At 40.1% G+C, this 17,805-nt stretch overlaps 1 protein-coding gene across 2 annotated transcripts in view; it reads right to left on the bottom strand.

The window, feature by feature from the left end:
- Nucleotides 1-18: 18 nt before the first annotated feature.
- Nucleotides 19-17,805, bottom strand: part of ACMSD (aminocarboxymuconate semialdehyde decarboxylase) — a 69,583-nt gene continuing 51,796 nt past the window's right edge. For both annotated transcript variants that reach the window (XM_004711896.2, XM_013007051.2), the window contains 2 exons: nucleotides 5,546-5,644; nucleotides 19-991 (listed from right to left, as the gene is read on the bottom strand). In XM_004711896.2, the coding sequence (XP_004711953.1) occupies nucleotides 929-991; nucleotides 5,546-5,644 (162 nt within the window). In that variant the 3' untranslated portion in view covers nucleotides 19-928. The remainder of the gene's footprint in view (nucleotides 992-5,545; nucleotides 5,645-17,805) is intronic.

Here is a 17,805-nt window from a genome sequence, read left to right as displayed (position 1 = left end):
TGAATCCGAACTACAAGATTGATTTTGAAAAATCGTATTTGATTTTGGGTTTCAACTAGAGGCATCGGAGCCATTCATGTTCATCACATTTTTGCAGGACACGATGTTCATTTTCAGCAGCCCAGTGGGGCTATCAATGAAGTAGATAGAACCAGCTACTTCTACAAATTCTGCTTAGTATTTGAAATTCACAGGTTTCTGATAAACATACATTTAAGACTTGAGCATTTCTCTAGAGCAGATGTGTCATTCAATGTGCAATGCTTATTCCCACAGTTATGTCTTCCTATCCTTTTTCCACCCTGCACCCCTAAAATAACCTTATTCATCCTCTACTCTGCCCAACTTACACCATTTCTGAAACTCAGCCCCACAGTCTGAGCGCCAGTTGAATTCCTCTTACTGGAACTTAAAAAAAAAATCATGCTGTATAATTATTCCATAAATATGTGTCTTATTACCTAAGTAACTGCCTTAATGGGACTATAAGCTCCTTGAGGTTATGGAATATATATATCACTTATTTTGTGGAATCTAAGGATTCTCTGACCAGTTCTAGGCTAATGGAAAGTGTTGTGATTTGGGGTGCAATTCACATGTAGTTGCTCAAATTAAACAACGTACCTGAGCCCTCTACTATAAGTCTGGTTTTAATCTTTCCCCCCATATAAATCGTTAATGACACTTTATTATTTCTGCCAAACTATTTTAAAATGTTCTAAGAAAATCTTGTTATTCACCTGTGAAATGATGTACTGCTTTTCAGAATAAAACACTTGTGAATCATTTTCATTACAAATCATTTTGGATATCTGTGGATAGTCTATTTCTGGGTGAACTATTTTTAAAAGGGTTTTAGTAATGAATATGCAACACACACTTTGAAACAGAACTCGACTATCTTCTTGAGAGTTTGTAGTAAATTCCATCATTCAAATAGTTTCTGCTCAAGACCCAAAAATGCTAGGGCATTTTTAGCTTTGAGTTTATCCTGGAAAAAAAAAAAGAAAAGAAAAAGTTTTATTTAAAAACATTATAGATGGTTTTAAGTTGTAAATTTTTAAAAAATCAACTCCTTGAAATGAAAGAAAAATATTAGCAGACTAAACAGTGGGTCTTTTGCCAAATGCTGTTGTCTTGTGATTTCCCCACCTTGAAATCTAAATCTGAACATTTGCTGGTAGAAGGAGAGGAAGAGACTTTTAAATGGGAGAGCCCTCTTAGAAAATGCCATTCTCTGGAAACTTTTCGAGGACCCTCCAGAGAATGAATGAGAGGTAATGCAGAGAAAAGGTAGTTTAGATCTACTGTTTAACAAGCGAGCCGGAAGCAGTACCCAGAAGACACTAGCTTTTAGGCATATGTTTTTTAAACAGACCTGAATAAAAGCTCTTTGGGAGCAGGGAGATGACATAGATTAATGATCTCAGAAATTTATACAAATCTGTAAATCTCATAAAAGGATCGCTGGACGTGAGTGATGTGTTGGGCTGCCAATCACAAGACCAGCAGTGTGAAACCACCTGTCACCCTGAAGGAGAAAGATGTTGCTATTCCAGTCAAGAGTGACAGTCTTGGAAAGCCACAGGGCCAGTTCTACTGACAGTCCTGAGTTGGAATTGGCTGGATGGCACTGAATGGGTGAGATACATCTCATAATGTACATGAGAAAACCTTCAAATCCAAGCCTACTATCTCTGAGTTGATTCCAACTCAAGTAGAGTAAACTGCCCCTTAGGGTGTCTGGGACTGTAAATCTTGATGGGAGAAGACAGCCTCATCTTTTTACTGCAGAGTGGCTGGGTGGATTTGGACGACCAAGTTTCTGGTTAGCAGCCCAAGACCTAACCTACTGTGCCACCAGGGCCCCTTCCTAGGAAAATATGACTCCTAAAATTTTCTGGACCAAAAGGGTAGCATCATGATAAACATAGAAAAGATGGAATTTGTTAAGGATTTCATCTTGCTTAAATCCATAATCAATACCCATGGAAGATGCAGTCAAGAGCTCAAACGACATATTACACTGGGTAAATCTGCTGCACAAGGCCTCTTTAAAGTGTTGAAAAGCAAGGATGTTACTTTGAAAACTAAGGTGTGCCTGACCCAAGCCATGGTATTTTCAATGGCCTCATATGCACATGAAAGTTGGACATTGAATAAGGAAGACCAAAGAAGAATCAGTGCATTTGAATTATGATGCTGGAGAAGAATATTGAAAATACCACAGACTGCCAAAAGAAAAAACTGATCTGTCTTGAAGAAGTACAGTCAGAATGCTCCTTAAAGGCAAGGACAATGACACTTTGTCTCATATACTTTGGACATCTAATCAGGAGAGACCAGTCTCTGGAGAAGGACATCAGACCTGTCAAGGGGTAGTGAGAAAGAGGAAGGCCCCTTATGAATTGGATTTATATAGTGGCTTCAACAATGGGCTCAAACATTTGCGAGGATGGCACAGGACCTTTTTCTGTCTTTTCCCCAGCTATAGACCAGATCGGTTCCACAGAAGCAGTGCTTGTGATCTGAGGGAAACGTTGTTCTAGCCCAAAGATCATGGCTGGCACTGTGTGTTAGGTATTGGGATGCTGACCACAAGGTCCGCTCCTCCCAGGAAAAAGATAAGGCGATCAGCTCGTTGTCAAGATTTGCAAGTCTTGGAAATCCTACGGGAGTTCATCACGAAGAGTCAGGGCTGACTCATGGCAGTGAGTTTGCGCTCGTGATTGCCTATCACTGTGAGTCAGAATCGATTGGATGGCAGCTAACAACAACAAGTACATATTGAGATCGAGATTTGTTGTCACGCATCGCCAGCAAGTGCATTCCAACTTAGGATGACCCAGGTGTGCAGAATAGAACTGCTCCATAGACTTTTCAAGACCAGGACCTTCAGAAGCAGGCTACCAGGCCTTCTTTCTGAGGTACTTCTTGGTGGGTTTGAGTCACCATGATTTTGGTTAAATATGCTAGCATTTAATAATTTATACTCCCTATATATCTTATTTTTGAATAGTATGCATACTGTAGTATAGTGTGCTTCTCAATAAGGAGATTATATTTCTCAATGTATTTATTTTCAACAAGTATATTACGGCATACCACATTATTGAAAAATAAGATAAGATAGTATATTTTATATGGTATAAACCAAAAAATCAAACTCACTGCCATTGAGTCAATGCTGACTCATAGTGACCCCTCTCTGGGTTTCTTAGACCCTAACTGTTAAAAGGAATAGAAAGCATAGTCTTTCCCCTGGGAGCTGGTGGTGGTTTTGAACTGCCAACCATGCAGATCTCAGTCTAATGCCTGACCATTACATGGAATTATACAAATACATTGCTTTATATTATGTTTTTAAAACTCACTGTCTCTTGAAAGTCAATTTCTAATTGATCAAGCATAAATTATCTACTTAACTATTCCCCTATAGTTTGTTTTCAGTCTTTCATATTGCAAACAATGGTTACAGTGAGTGATCTTGTATCGAATATCAGTTTGAGTTCGTGACTGCAGAAAAAAATTGATGTAGGTTTTATTGAAAACTTGAAAGTGATAAGGAAATATAAAGAAATAATAAAAGGTATACAAGAATAAAAATAATTATTATCCCATCAAGTCCCAATTGGGGAAGATGAGTACAAACTGCTTTCAGTTCAATTTGGATAACTATACAGAAAATGTTGGAGCCCTGGTGGCACAGTGGATTGGGAGTCGGGCTACTAACCCAAAGGCTGGCAGTTGCTAACCACCTGCTCTGTGGGCAACAGGAGGCTTTCTATTTCTGTGAGGATTTATAGTCTTGTAATCCCACAGGGCTACTTCTACTCTGTCCTGCGGGGTCTCTGTGAGTCAGAATGCACTCAGTGGCAGTGAGTTCCAGGAAATTTTTTAAAGCCCCAAATCAAATGACTATGCAGCTTCCTACTTTATTGCATAAGCATTTAATAATTCAAGATTTGTTTTTCCACAGATGCTTTCTGCCTAAAACAGTCAAAGCGTTCCCAGTTAATCATTTGAAACGTGCGCACATCAGAATGGACTGTACACAGCATGTGTTGATGTGGTTCGAGCCTATTAAGAAGAAAGCCGTGATGAGCCATGTCCTTAAGGATGAAAGCAGAATTATGAGTAAGATTTTGTAAGATTTATTGTGCATTTCTATATCACCAGGTTTGCTCTTTTGAGCATCCTTGGCTCCTAGTAACGACTGGTGGTGAAACCCTTAGGAAAAACCTGGATTTTCTGGTGGGGTTGGGAGTGTAGAGATGCCAAGGGAAGGGAATCTGAAGAAGCTTCGTCCAACCACGTGATTGGATAATCACAGCAGCATGTTCGCCCCATGTTAGTATCAGCTCTGGTGGTGTAGTGGGTTACACACTGAGCCGCTCCCCCACAAGGTCGGCAGCTTGAACCCACTGGCTAATCCACAGGAGAAAGAGGAGTCTCTTCTGGAAAAGTCTCAGACATCCAAAGGGGCAGTTCTACTCTGTTGTCCTATAGTAATTACACCATGAAGCGGAATTGACTCCGCAGTGATGAACTTGGTTTTGGAGCCTGGGTGGTATAGTGGTTAAGAGAAGGGCTGCTAACCTCGAGGTCAGCAGTTCAAAACCAACAGCCACTCTGAGGGAGAAAGAGCAGTTCAAAACCAACAGCCACTCTGAGGGAGAAAGAGCTACGGTCTCAGAAACCCACAGAGGAAGTTTAACTATGTCCTGTAGGGTTGCCATGAATCAGAATTAGGTTTTTAGTATTATTCATCTACTGTAAAACTCAAATGCCAAAATAAATAGAAACATTTCCAGTCGTCTGACAGCTTTGATTTCTTGGGCCACTGTTAATCAAGCGTTCATTTTAACATCAAATTATTAGTTCAAATTATTATGGAATTTGAGATTGGTAGACTAGTACCAAAAATGCTGAAAGAAAAATTGAAACATGGAGATACGTTTCTTAAGAGTCACCCAGCAAACACAGGTGTGCAGCACCTAACATCCATGTGGACCATGTGTAACTGCATGTATGTCAGGCATCCTATACGGGTTTTGCTGTTGTTGATTTTAAAGGGAAAGTAGCTCTCCTTTCGTTTATTACTTCCCCTTAATGATTTTAAAGACCCAAATCCACATTCTTGCTGCACTGGACTGAGTGTGGGCCACAGGCAGGTGAGGTAGAGGACATGGTTTTTGGGGACAAGCTCTCAGCCTTTAAATGGTGTTCCCACAACATTCTTGTCACCTAACATTCTATTTCACAGAAGGTAACATGGATGCTAAGTGACATAGGCTTGAATTTATCTTAACTATGTTTCTTCATAGGTTTTTTCCCTTGGTTTTAGAATTTAGTTGATGGCCGACTTAACATTTTTCTTTTTTCTTTAGCATTTCAGCTATTTCTAAAGATAGAATAACAGTTCAAAAAATAATATCTGTAACAGTTCCTCTATTCCTCGTGATCCCTATCAAAATATTCTGAAGCCAAACCCAGCTAATGCAGGGAAATTCAGGGAAAAGATCATGAAGGAGAAGGCACATACTTTTGTTTCTTCATCAAATTCTTCCATGGATTCTATTAGTTTTCCAGGTTCCAGCTCACCAAGTGGGAAAGGATAATCACTTCCCAAGATAACTTTGTCCTGAAAAGAGAAAATATATTTCCATCTTTAATTCTGTAGAACATCAAAGACTCCTAACTTTAATTATATTCACGTCTCACAAGCACTCTGATTAATGGAACCTTAAAACGCATCTAAAGTTTTAAAGACTTACTCTGACATTTTGTCCAGCAGGGGTCACTGTTAGTTTTGTTAACACTGAAAATCAATAAATTCCCTCTCCCCTGCCCCACTTTCTTTTCTTTTTGTAACTGAAATATAGAATACTGAAATATAAAAGGAAGAAATTCGTTTACTAAAAATAATGATGTTGTAGGATGAAATGAACTACTCTTATCTTCTTTAGAGGAGTACATTACAATTGATCCCATCATTTCAGAAAGCATATTTACTGAAAATGAAAAAAAAAGAAAAGAAAAAGTGGATGAAAACAAGTGATCCAAATTGGTGGTGAGGAGGGTGTAGGAGGCCTGGGTAATGTAACCAAGAGGAATCACTGAAACCCAAATGAAGGCTGAACATGATAGTGGGACAAGAGGAAAGTAAAAGGAAATAGAGGAAAGAGCTAGGAAGCAAAGGACATTTATAGAGGTCTAAATAAAGGCATGTACATATGTAAATATATTTATATATGAGGACTGGGAAATAGATTTATGTACATATATTTATAGGTTTAGTATTAAGGTAGCAGATGGATATTGGGCCTCCACTCAAGTACTCCCTCAATGCAAGACTACTTTCTTCTATTAAACTGACATTCCATGATGCTCACCTTCCCAACAAGATCGCTGAAGACAAAGTGGGTGAATAAGCAAATGTGGTGAAGAAAGCTGATGGTGGCTGGCTATCAAAAGATATAGCATCTGGGGTCTTAAAGGCTTGAAGGTAAACAAGCAGCCATCTAGTTCAAAAGCAACAAAGCCCACATGGAAGAAGCACACCAGCCTGTGTGATCATGAGATGCCGAAGGGATCAGTTATCAGGCATCAAAGAACCAAAAATCATATCATTGTGAATGAGGGGGAGTGGGGAGTGGGGACCCAAAGCCCATCTGTAGGCAACTGGACATCCCCTTATGGAAGGGTCACGGGGAGGAGACGAGCCAGTCAGGGTGCCGTGTAGCAACGATGAAACATACAACTTTCCTCTAGTTCCTAAATGCTTCCTTCTTTCCCACTATCATGATCCCAATTCTGCCTTACAAATCTGGCTAGACCAGAGGATGTACACTGGTACAGATAGGAACTGGAAACACAGGGAATCCAGGATGGATGATCGCTTCAGGACCAGTGGTGAGAGTGGCGATACCTGGAGGGTAGATGGAAGGTGGGGTAGAAAGGGGGAACTGATTATAAGGATCTACATATAATCTCCTCCTTGGGGGACGGACAACAGAAAAGTGGGTGAAGGGAGACGTCGGACAGTGTAAGATATGGCAAAATAATAATAATTTATAAATTATCAAGGGTTCATGAAGGAGGGCGGAGCAGGAAGGGAGGGGGAAAAATGAGTAGCTGATGCCAGGGGCTTAAGTGGAGAGCAAATGTTTTGAGAATGATGAGGGTAATGAATGTACAAATGCGCTTTACGCAACTGAGATATGTACGGATTGTGATAAGAGTTGTATGAGCCCCCAATAAAATGATAAAAAAAGTCTATAGCTCAGATTTCCATTTGAAACTTTATTCAAGAGAATACACAGTCTTGTTGTAGTATGTTGGTCGGTGTGCTAAAATTTACATGTACTGTGGTCTACAATGGGAGAAAGATGGGGCTTTCGACTGCCTTAAAGGGTTAGAGTTTCATCAACTCACAGGGGCAGTTCTACCCTGTCCTATGGGGTTTCTATGAGTTGGCACTGACTTGATGGCAGTAAGTTTGGTTTTGGCGGTCTCCAAAATAGACATCATCCCTGTCCTCAGACAACTCACACGCCAGTGAGAATGAGAGATACTCAAGCAATAACAGAAATCTATTAAAATAAAATAAGAAAATCAAGACAGTTTAAACCAGAAAATTTACTTTTGGAGATGTATTCCATTCATACAGATATACTGGAAATATACGCAAGGATATTAATCATAATATTTCCTTTAACAGTGAAAGACTGGCTAAATTATGCTATATTCTAAAATAAATAAAACTGAGAAATATCTACCTATGCTGAAACAGAATGATCACCAAATCATATTGTAAAGAGGAAAAACTTTTAAAATAAATGTATGTTTTTCCACATTTTCATTTTCACAGGGGACTCATAGACATAAAAATGTACCTTTGTGTATTTATAGTATATCTCAGGAATGATTTCCTAAAAGCAAATCATGCTACATGCTTCCTAGGAGAAGGACTGGGAGTTGTGGTAGGGAGAATATTCCTCTTATTTTTTCTCTTTGAGATAAAATAGACATTCCGTAAAATTCACTTTTAAAGGATACAACTCAGTAATTTTTACTATGTTTTAAAAACTGTTTATCGTCACTCTCTAATTCTAGAACATTCTAACCACTCTCATTATGTAATTCCAGATCATTTTTGCTACTCTAAAATTAAACCCCATATCCATTAGCAATTAATTCCCATTCCCTTCTCTCCTCAGCCTCTGAAAGACAAGAATATACTTTGTTTCTATAAAACTGCCTATTCTGTACATTTTTATATGAATGAAATAATACAATATGTGTTTTTTTTCCCTGCAAACAAGTTTTATTTAAATAAGTTTAAATACATCACATAACATGAAAACTGAAGGGGGAGGGGAGACCAGTTGTTACTTCATATGGCATTGGGCAGCTGTGGCTATGAAGTTTCAAGCGCTACAGCTAGCTACATCCTTTGAAATTTGTTCCCTTGTCAAAAGTTTAACGCTGATCCAAGATTGGCCTCACATTCTAGTGATCTTTGGACACCCCCTAGCTAGGATATGTCTGGTCAAAAAGAACCAAGACCTTGGTGGCAAAGCCGGAAGCCCTATCACCTTACCAGAGGGAAGGGGCTGATCTCCTATGGCCCGCAACACCAGGGGATCTTTCTCTTGCTACCAAAGCATCCCGCTAGTGGCACAGCTGCCTTACCCCTTCCTCCCCACTAGGGGCTGTCCAGGTGGTGGATGCCATTTTCTTAGGGCAGGGGAGTTTCTGGCCAGACATAGCCATCTGAGAACTCGGGGCTCTGAGCCTGGCTGAAACATGATGCTATTGTTTTGTTTCAGACTGGGCACTGCCAGGCGCCTACTGCTCGACCTCTGTTTCAATGAGGGACTTCAAGACTAGACAGCATGGCTCTTTTCAGTTTATTGCATGAAGGAGTTACACTAGTCCAAGTTAAATGTGGACGCCCTGGAGCTGAATCACTTCTCCATATTCTGGATGCTCAATCACAGTACCATTGCAGGCAAATTTCTTCTTAAAGGCCTTTCTTTTTGTCGTAGTCATCAGCGATCCCTTGGACAGTGGTAAGGGTCTTCCTGCCGTTGCACTGTTGACTTCTTATATGGATATAATCCTCTGTCCCCGCAGGCAGCAGGTCATCACCCTTACTTGCATCAGCAAAGGGGTCGAAAGAGTGGAGGTTCTGGAGAGCGGACATACGATACGATTCCTTTTCCTCGGTGGAAACGGCCTGCAGAAGGCGGCGGCTGGAGAAGGCGGGCAGGGGGGGCGGGCAGGAATTGAGGGGGCTCGACGGGGACGCTGCTGAGTCCCGGCGGCGGCTCAGTGACTGGGGCACCATATGTGGTATTATCTCATTTGTTATAATGCTTTCAAATTGAATCTGAACAAAATTGATATTTTTTTAATCTAAAACATTTTTTATGGCTGAATATCCACTCAAAAGTTGATAGACATTTAAGATATTCCATTTTGTTAAACTACTTCTGTGAATATTTGTGTACAAATTTTTACATGAACATATGAGGGTAAGTAAGAAAAGTGTTACAAAATCACAGATACCTTTATTAAATAAAAATATCACAATGTGAAGCTATTGTTTCATGACATCCTCCATCTAGATCTATATATATCTGAACGTGGTGCTTCCATTTCTAACCCTTGCCCAAAGAATTCTGTCCTCTTCAATTTATAGGATATCAAGACAGCAGTTTTGTCATTCTTGAGGGACTCAAATTGTGTGCCTTTTTAATGTTGTTTGAGTTTTTGAGTTCTGAGGACAAAAATTCATCTCGAGGGGCAAGACCAGGGCTGTCGGTAGATGGGGTATGGTTTCTGAGTGAAAATTTCCAAGGGCAGTCCTTGCTGCCCTCAAAGGATGAGAAGCCAATAGAGGGTTGTGATGGAAAAAATTCCAGGACACAACTCTTCTGGCCTTTTTCTCACCAATGCATTTTACAATTCTCTTAACAACTCATCAGAATAGGCCTCGTGATTGTCCTTTGTCCTTTGAGAAAATATATCAAAATTACTCTTTGGATCTCCCAAGCAGTTTCGATAATTATCTGAGCTGATTTTTCTGCCTCGAATTTGGTTCGCTGTTCCCTTTGGACTTTTTAATGTGTGTGTGAAGGCCCCCGAATGAGATGAAGACAAATAAGTATCAAGGAGTGCACTTGTTTGTAGCCATCCACTGATGGCAGAGACATGTTTAAGCACATTTTGTTTGACATGTTAAGCACATGTATGAAGTGGAACCATGGTTGCAATACTTTTTGACTCAACAGTATCTTTTTTCATTATCTAGGTCATATAGAGAGGAGTGAAATTCCTGGTTCTGATATTACCTTCAGAACACTTTACTGTGCTCATGGAAAACCTACACATGAACCAGGATATGCTGCACAAGACCTTTCTATTTATTTAATTAGTTGGGATTGAATACATATATCATTTCATAGTTCAATCATGTCAAGTAGAATTGTAAAAATGCTACCCCAATCAGTTTCCAGACATTCTGTGTCTACCTGGACTCCTTGACAGCTACAGGACCTCTCTAAAGTGCTGAAGTGTAAGCATGTCACTCTGAGGACTAAGGGCACCTGACCCAAGCCATGGTATTTTCAAGTGCAAAAGTTGAAAATTAAATAAGGAAGACGGGAGAAGAATTAATGCCCTGAAATGATGGTGTTGGAGAAGAGTATTGAAAGTGCCATGGACTGCCCAAAGAATCAACAAATCTACCTTGGAGGAAGTACGTCCAGAAGGCCCCTGAGAAGTTGGGAGGCTACCGGGAGAAAAGGACTGTGGGGGGAAGTCAGATACTTGCTGCCAGACTGCTGTCTCATCCCACCACAGGGGTGGGGTGGGGGGGTGGCTCTGATGCTAGAGACAATGGGTTACCTCTCTCTGGAGCCTAAGGCCATTAGTTTGGTTCCTGTGGGTGGAGTTCACACCCAACTGATAATGGTTCCTATGGAGACCCAAAATCAAGTTATGCTGCTACCAGAAATCTAGGATCCGCCTATCTTGTCGCATGTACACCCCCAATCCCTCCTCCTTCCATAGCGCATATGTCCCTAGATCACCCCCTCCCATCACTGTAATACCTGTAGCACAACCCTTTCCTGTGACGTATGTCTTCACCTGTAATGTGGGGGCTTGCACGTCCCCAATGTCCCCAGAGAGTATAAAAGCTTGGGGAGCATTAAAGTTCTCACTCCCTCCACGTGGACCACCAAGCGGGGCTGAGGTGAGCAAGCTGCCATGAAATGTGTCTGACTCCACTTATTTCTATATATCTCTTTTATCTCTCTTGCTCTCTATAACTTTACTATAATATTTACTTATTATCGCTGTACAATTGCGCCTACCGAACCCGTAGTGATTGTGCTAGGAGCTGGCTTCTTCTGGCAAAGGACATCATGCTTGATGAAGTCGAGGCCCAGCCCTAAGAGGGCAGTGCTCCATGAGGTGGACACAATGGTGGTAACCCTGGGCTCAAACATAACAATGGTGGGGATGGCAGCTGTGGATACAGTGAGCAATAGCAATAGCAATAGCAAGAGCATCCCTGCACATTTATTAGGTTTTAAGATAGAAATACATTCGACCTGTAATATATGGACTGAAACCCTGGTGCCATAGTGTTGATGCATTGGGCTGTGCTCCTCAAGGACAGCAGTTTGAAACCATCAGCCCCTCTGTGGGAGAAAGATGGACTTTCTACTCCCGTTACAGTTACAGTCTCAGAAACTCACAGGGACAGTTCCATAGGGCTTACTATGAGTTGGCTTCAGCTTGATGGCAGTGGGTTTGGTTTGGTAATATATGGATGTTTCATTTGCTCCACATGCTAGCCAACAGTTGGAGTTATCATGATGTCTTTTTGTTTGTAGTCATTCTCTCAATGCTTAGGAGTTTTGCTTTGTGGTTTAATTTGCATTTTCCTGATGAATCAATGATGTTGAGTAGTACCTTTCTTAGAAGCACTTCTCTTAGAAGATGGCTAATTAAGCCTTTTACCCATTTTCAAATCAGATTGTTTCTCTTTTTAATATCAAGTATAGTAGTTATTTATATATATTGGATGTAAGGCCTTCATCAAATATATGTTTTATGATTGTTTCTACCATTCTATGGCTTATCTATTTATTGTATTAATGCTATCTTATGTTGGCACGTAGTATTTAATTTGATGAGGTCTAGATTGTCAAAAAATTATGGTTATGGCTTTTGTGTCTTATCTAAGAAACGTATGCCTAGTTTGGGGTTGAGATGAAAATCTTTTAATATTTTTCCCCATTGCCCAAGAGAAAAACCACAATTCTTAGCCTAGTAAAAGTGGCCTCCGATTAATGTGAGAAAGAACATTGTTCCAAACCTGAGCTGAGCCAAATGTTTGTTTTCTAGTGGGACCAGTTGCTCGTTCTGGGGGATAATTAGAATTCTTGATAAAATACTTGAGCAATTTTCTAATGGACGTTAATGAGATTACGAACTCCTCCTGAGAAACCCACCCAACTGGCTGACCAGGTTGGACCTAATTTAAGACCTTTAATTCATCTTGTAAAGAGGCACACTAACTTTAACTAGGTTTTCTTCTCATATCCAATCTAACAATAAGTATCTAACCACTTTGCCCACCACACAATATTTTTGTTAAGATTTAGTCTTTGAACTGTGCTTCTCATACAGCCTCTCTTCTTGAGGTAAGCTTGAAATGAAACTGTGGCACATACTTACAAGCAATTTGAGAGCTGCTTTTTCACATTTATGTTAAAGTAAGGGCTCCTTGATTTTAACGAGGCATGAAATATTAAATTTATCCTAAATATATAAATTTGAGCTCTTGTAATTTACTTTAATTTTTACACCCAAAGATATTTTCTTAGGTTTTATGAGCATATTTACATGCAAGAATGAGTGAAAATCTATAATAAAATTTAGAGGAAGTCCATGATGGACTAACAGGACTATTTTTAGATGCCTCGATTCATTACTTAGTGAAACCGAGCAAACACACCTGCTGATAGAGGGCCCAAAGAACCATGGGTATATTGACTCACATCTGTGCCAACAGCTAATCTCCTCCTGAACTGCCTGTTTGGGATTCACTGGAGGTTTAGCTGTCTTTAATTCTAACCCCCTCTGGCTAAAGCTGTTTACAATTCTAAAACACAACATGATTTTTTCCCTCCTATATTTTATTTTACTGATCATTTGACAGCACGATTTTTAAAAGTCCCACACTCACCTTACATTGGTCCACTATCTTAACATGACACTGAGATCTAGAAATTCATGTTGCTTTATAGTCAGAATACTTCTACTGCCAGTGTTATAATTACATCTTAAAGTTGCGTGTTTCCTCTGTTTGAATGGGGAGAAAGCATGTGATCGGACGTGACCGTGCACGTGTTTCATTCTTCCCGCGTTCGCTCTAGCTTGATCTGGATACTTAGCTGCTTTCCCAATTTTGGATGCTCATTGCAGAACACTAACAACAACACATGGTTGGGCCAATATTAATGATTACTTAGCAACTATTGTCCAGAACTCCTCGCTGTAGGTTATTAACTGTCTGCTTGTAGCTATCTGGTTTGTAAATTGCTCATGCCTGTTCTCTATCTGTATGCCTTGTATTGATTTCTTCTGGTTCAGTGTTGACCATTTCCCTAATTTTGCTAGGGAGAGAGAAGTAGGCATGAAAGTATAGGAAACAGAGTTTTTATTAATTGGATATCATGTTCAGAGGGAGATGGGGGTGTAGAGAGAAAGGCTAGGAGAAGAGTTACAAGTTCCTGTAGGATGGAGGCCATATGCTTTGTTGCTTAATAGTAATCTTCTAATTGGTAGATGCTTAAAAATACTTCTCAAGTTGAAAATATTTGTTTTTTTCTATTATGAACACCTATTATGTTATAAAGAGCACTGGTGGTGCCGTGGTTAATCTGATAACCACAGGTCAGTGGTTCAAACCCACCAGCCACTCAGTGGGGAAAAGATGGGTCTCTCATAAAAATTTACTGTTTCTTGGAAGGTTTGCAAGAGTTAATGGCAACAGAGGCAGATACTGTTATGGTATTGGTATACTCTTGCAAGAGTGGTGATGTACAAATAGATGCTTAGATAAATATGCAGGCTCAATAGATTGAGAAGGAGAGTGGGAAAATAACCTCAAAGTTTGATAGAGAATATTTGTTTATGTATATTTGCCTTTGCTGCAAATATATCCATGAGTGTGGTATCGAATACAAGGGGGTAAATTGTTAAAACGTCTTAGACATAACCAAACACCTCGAAGAAATGAGTTGCTGGGCCTGAGGGCTCAGGACCATAGTCTTGGGGATACCAAGGTCAGCTGGCATAACGTAGTTCACAAAGACAATGTTTTACATCTCACTTTGGACAGAAGCGGCTGGGGTCTGAAAATCTCATGAGCAGCCATTTAAGGTGCAACTATTGATCTGTCCCCATCTGGATAAGAAGAATGGTGAAAATCGAAAGACACATGGTGACAATGAGTCCCACGGCCTAATGGACAATGTAAACATCGGTCTTTACAACGCTGAGACCAGAAGAATTATCTGGCACCTGGTTACCACTACCAACTGCTCTGAAAAGGAGCTCAGTAGAAGGTCCTAGGTAGAGGGGGAGAAACGTGGTACAAATTCCAAAAACATATCAAAAGACCAGGCGTACAGGTTAGCTAGAGGCCAAATTTACTAGTTAGCCTAAGACCCTTGTTCACCCCTCTGGTCTGGAACTCATTTCACCCCCATGTGAGCCTTATGAACCATTTAAGATCAAAGGGGCAGCATTTGCCCAAGGACAGTATAGAGAGTCAGGAAAGGCGGTGGACAATGGTGCCTTGAGAAAATTGGCAAAGGATGACTTGAAAGGTGTATGGGCTGTGGAAGGTAACGGATGATCTACTGTACACCTTCGCTTAATTCACTTTCTTTTGCCTTCTTGTCTGTGGTCTAGGACCTTATTCTTTGGGGGTGCATCATGATCATGAACATTTTTTTAAAAGAATGTCTTTGCTAATGTACTAATCTAACATGTGACAACCTCTGGATCTTATACAGTTTTCTGCAGACTAGAAACCCCAAAAGAATCATTCTAAAGATGGTTCTCACCAGGGCTGCCTGTGTGATCCTGAAATGACACCCTCCAGACAGAAGCTGGTTTTCCTTTTTAGTGAGTAAAGTAAATTGATTTGTGATCAGTTTCTCAGGACTTGGCTCCAACATATAGGAACAGTCTCCTTCCCAAAGTCAGAAGCACACCTCTCCCTGTTAAATCATAGGGATCGCTGAGATGGTAGTGGTGATTAATACTCCTGCCAGGAAAAAGGCATAAACTGCTCTCCTGCAGTTTGAATTTTCAGAGAATGTTGCAAGCGCAGAAAGATGTAGCTTTACTAAATAGACCCTAACCAGGCAAGACAGTTTGTTTCTCTAATGGAAAAGGAAAGATGAACTCTTCTCATGAATGTATTTCATGTTTTAAGTAACTGCTACAGCAGTTTACTGTAAAAATCTTAGCATATCAGGGGTTTTGTTTCTTTCCTGAGACTTAACTTCCTAGTGAAAGAGCCTGGTTTAATTCCATCAAACCAAAGTTTAAGATGTGCCTTATAGTATCAATATTATTCTACATCCCATCTACACAGGCGATCACTTTGCACCTACTCTTTGTAAAGCACTGGAATTTGGGATATCAATCCTAGAGATGTATAGTACTTTAGCATATCATTACATTACTTCTTCATACCAACTGTGGGTTAGCATTTCCTTTTCACAGCTGAGAAAACGGATGGAAAGGAAGTGTGTGGCTTCATAGTAAAGCTCATTCAGTCAAAGTGGTAGAGCTAGCACTTGAACGCTCTCACCATCATTTTGTGAAAAAGTGGGGAAATTATGCTCTTGTTCTCAGGAACGTTTTCAGTCTATTAAGGACGGCAATGCACAAGAAAAGATCACTAATTCAGAATACATGTAGGCTAAAGTATTAAAATTCAATTGCAGGTTAGATGGACATCAGACAGTGCGTTCATTTTGTTTTAGCCCCTGTTGTAAATCTTTCTAATACATATATCCGGTGCCTAGAATCGCCCTTAAAATAATAAGATCTTTCTTTGATGGTAAAGGATGATTTTTTTCAATGCTTCCAGAGCATTCTAATAATTTAGAACCCTCTGAGCAGAGTGGAGCCCTGGTTGGATGGTGGGTAAGTAGTGGGCTGCTAGCAACAAGGTGTTACTCCTGGACTATAGGGTTGCTATGAGTTGGGATTGCCTCCAGTGGGGTCCGGTTCTAAATGATAAAGTTAACGAATGGCATTTCGCATAGCCACCTCAATTCTCTTTTAGTTAGCATGGACATGGAATATTTTTTCTATCTTTCCATTTGTCATATATTTTTGTCTTTGAACCAGAAGCAAGTCTTGTAGGTAACATATAAGTGGATCATATGTTTGTGAATCCATTATTCCATCGTTGGGAGGGTATTGTAATGATACTATTTTCTGGATTTCCATTTTTTCCCTCTGACTTAGTCTATTTTTTTAAAGATCATTTTACTGGGGGCTCGTACAGCTCTTATCACAACCCATCCATCCATCCATGTATCAGGCACATTTGTACATCTGTTGCCATCATCATTTTCAAAGCATTTTCTTTCTACTTGAGCCCTTGGTATCAGCTCCTCATTTTTCCTCTCCCTCCCTCATGAACCCCTGATAATTTGTAATTATTAGTTTTTCATGTCTTATACTGACTGATGTCTCCCTTCACCCACTTTTCGGTTACCGGATTTCCTTTTCAGAGTTGTCTTTGTCAGTGCAGAGGGATGTGACTGTATGTTGTATGTTGACCTTAAAACCTACCACTGCAGAAACCTTTTGTTATTTGCACTTGTTTCTTGTCAAATCTCTGGTGTTTTCTCTATTTAGGATCATATCACATTTACATCGGGAGAGTTTTACTACTCCTTCACCAATTTGAATGCCCTTATTTCCCTTCTTGTCGTACAGCTCTGGCTAGGATTGCCAGCATAATATTGAATAGGAGTGGTGAGAAAGAGTGTCCTTGTCGGTTTCCCATTTGCAAGGGGAATGCTTTCACTTGCTTCTGGTTGAGACTAATGGTGGCCTTTGCTTTTGTGTATGTCTTTAATTGTGTTGAGGGAATCTCTTTTATTCTTATTCTCTTGAGGGTCTTTCCAAGGAATGGGTGTTGTGTTGCGTCAAATGCCTTTTCTACGAGAATATCTGTTATTCTTTTCCTTTGTTTTATTTATGTGTTGGAGTGTGTTGCTTTTCTGATGTTGAATTGAGTCATTCTCGTGTGAGTCCTACTTGTTCCTGATATTTCATCTTTTCGATAGGTTGTTGGCTTCTATTGATGAGGACTTTATTGAAAACGTTTGTGCTTATCTTCATAAGGGATACTGTTTAGTGCCACCAAATCAGTTCAACTCCTAGTGACCCTATGTACCACAGAGGGTTGAGCAAAACCCTGTCTAGTCCTGTGCCATCCTCACAACCCTTGCTAAGCGTGAAACCACTGTTGAGGTCATGATGTCAATCCATCCCACTGAGGATATTCCTCTTTTTGATGATCACTTTACCAAGCATGATGTCCTTTGTTCAGGGATGGGTCTCTCCTGACAACATATCTGAAGTACATGAGACCACCATTCTTGCTTCTACAGAACCTTCTGGCTGTACTTCTTCCAAGATTGAAGGACACTGGTCTCTAGTTTTCTTTTTAGTGATTTTTTT

This window comes from Echinops telfairi, unplaced genomic scaffold (genome assembly GCF_000313985.2).
Source record: "Echinops telfairi isolate 266 unplaced genomic scaffold, ASM31398v2 ScPeMD7_15;HRSCAF=58, whole genome shotgun sequence".
NCBI lineage: Eukaryota > Metazoa > Chordata > Mammalia > Afrosoricida > Tenrecidae > Echinops > Echinops telfairi.
The sequence above is the reverse complement of the archived record's forward strand: the minus strand, read 5'-3'. Positions and strand labels throughout refer to the sequence as shown.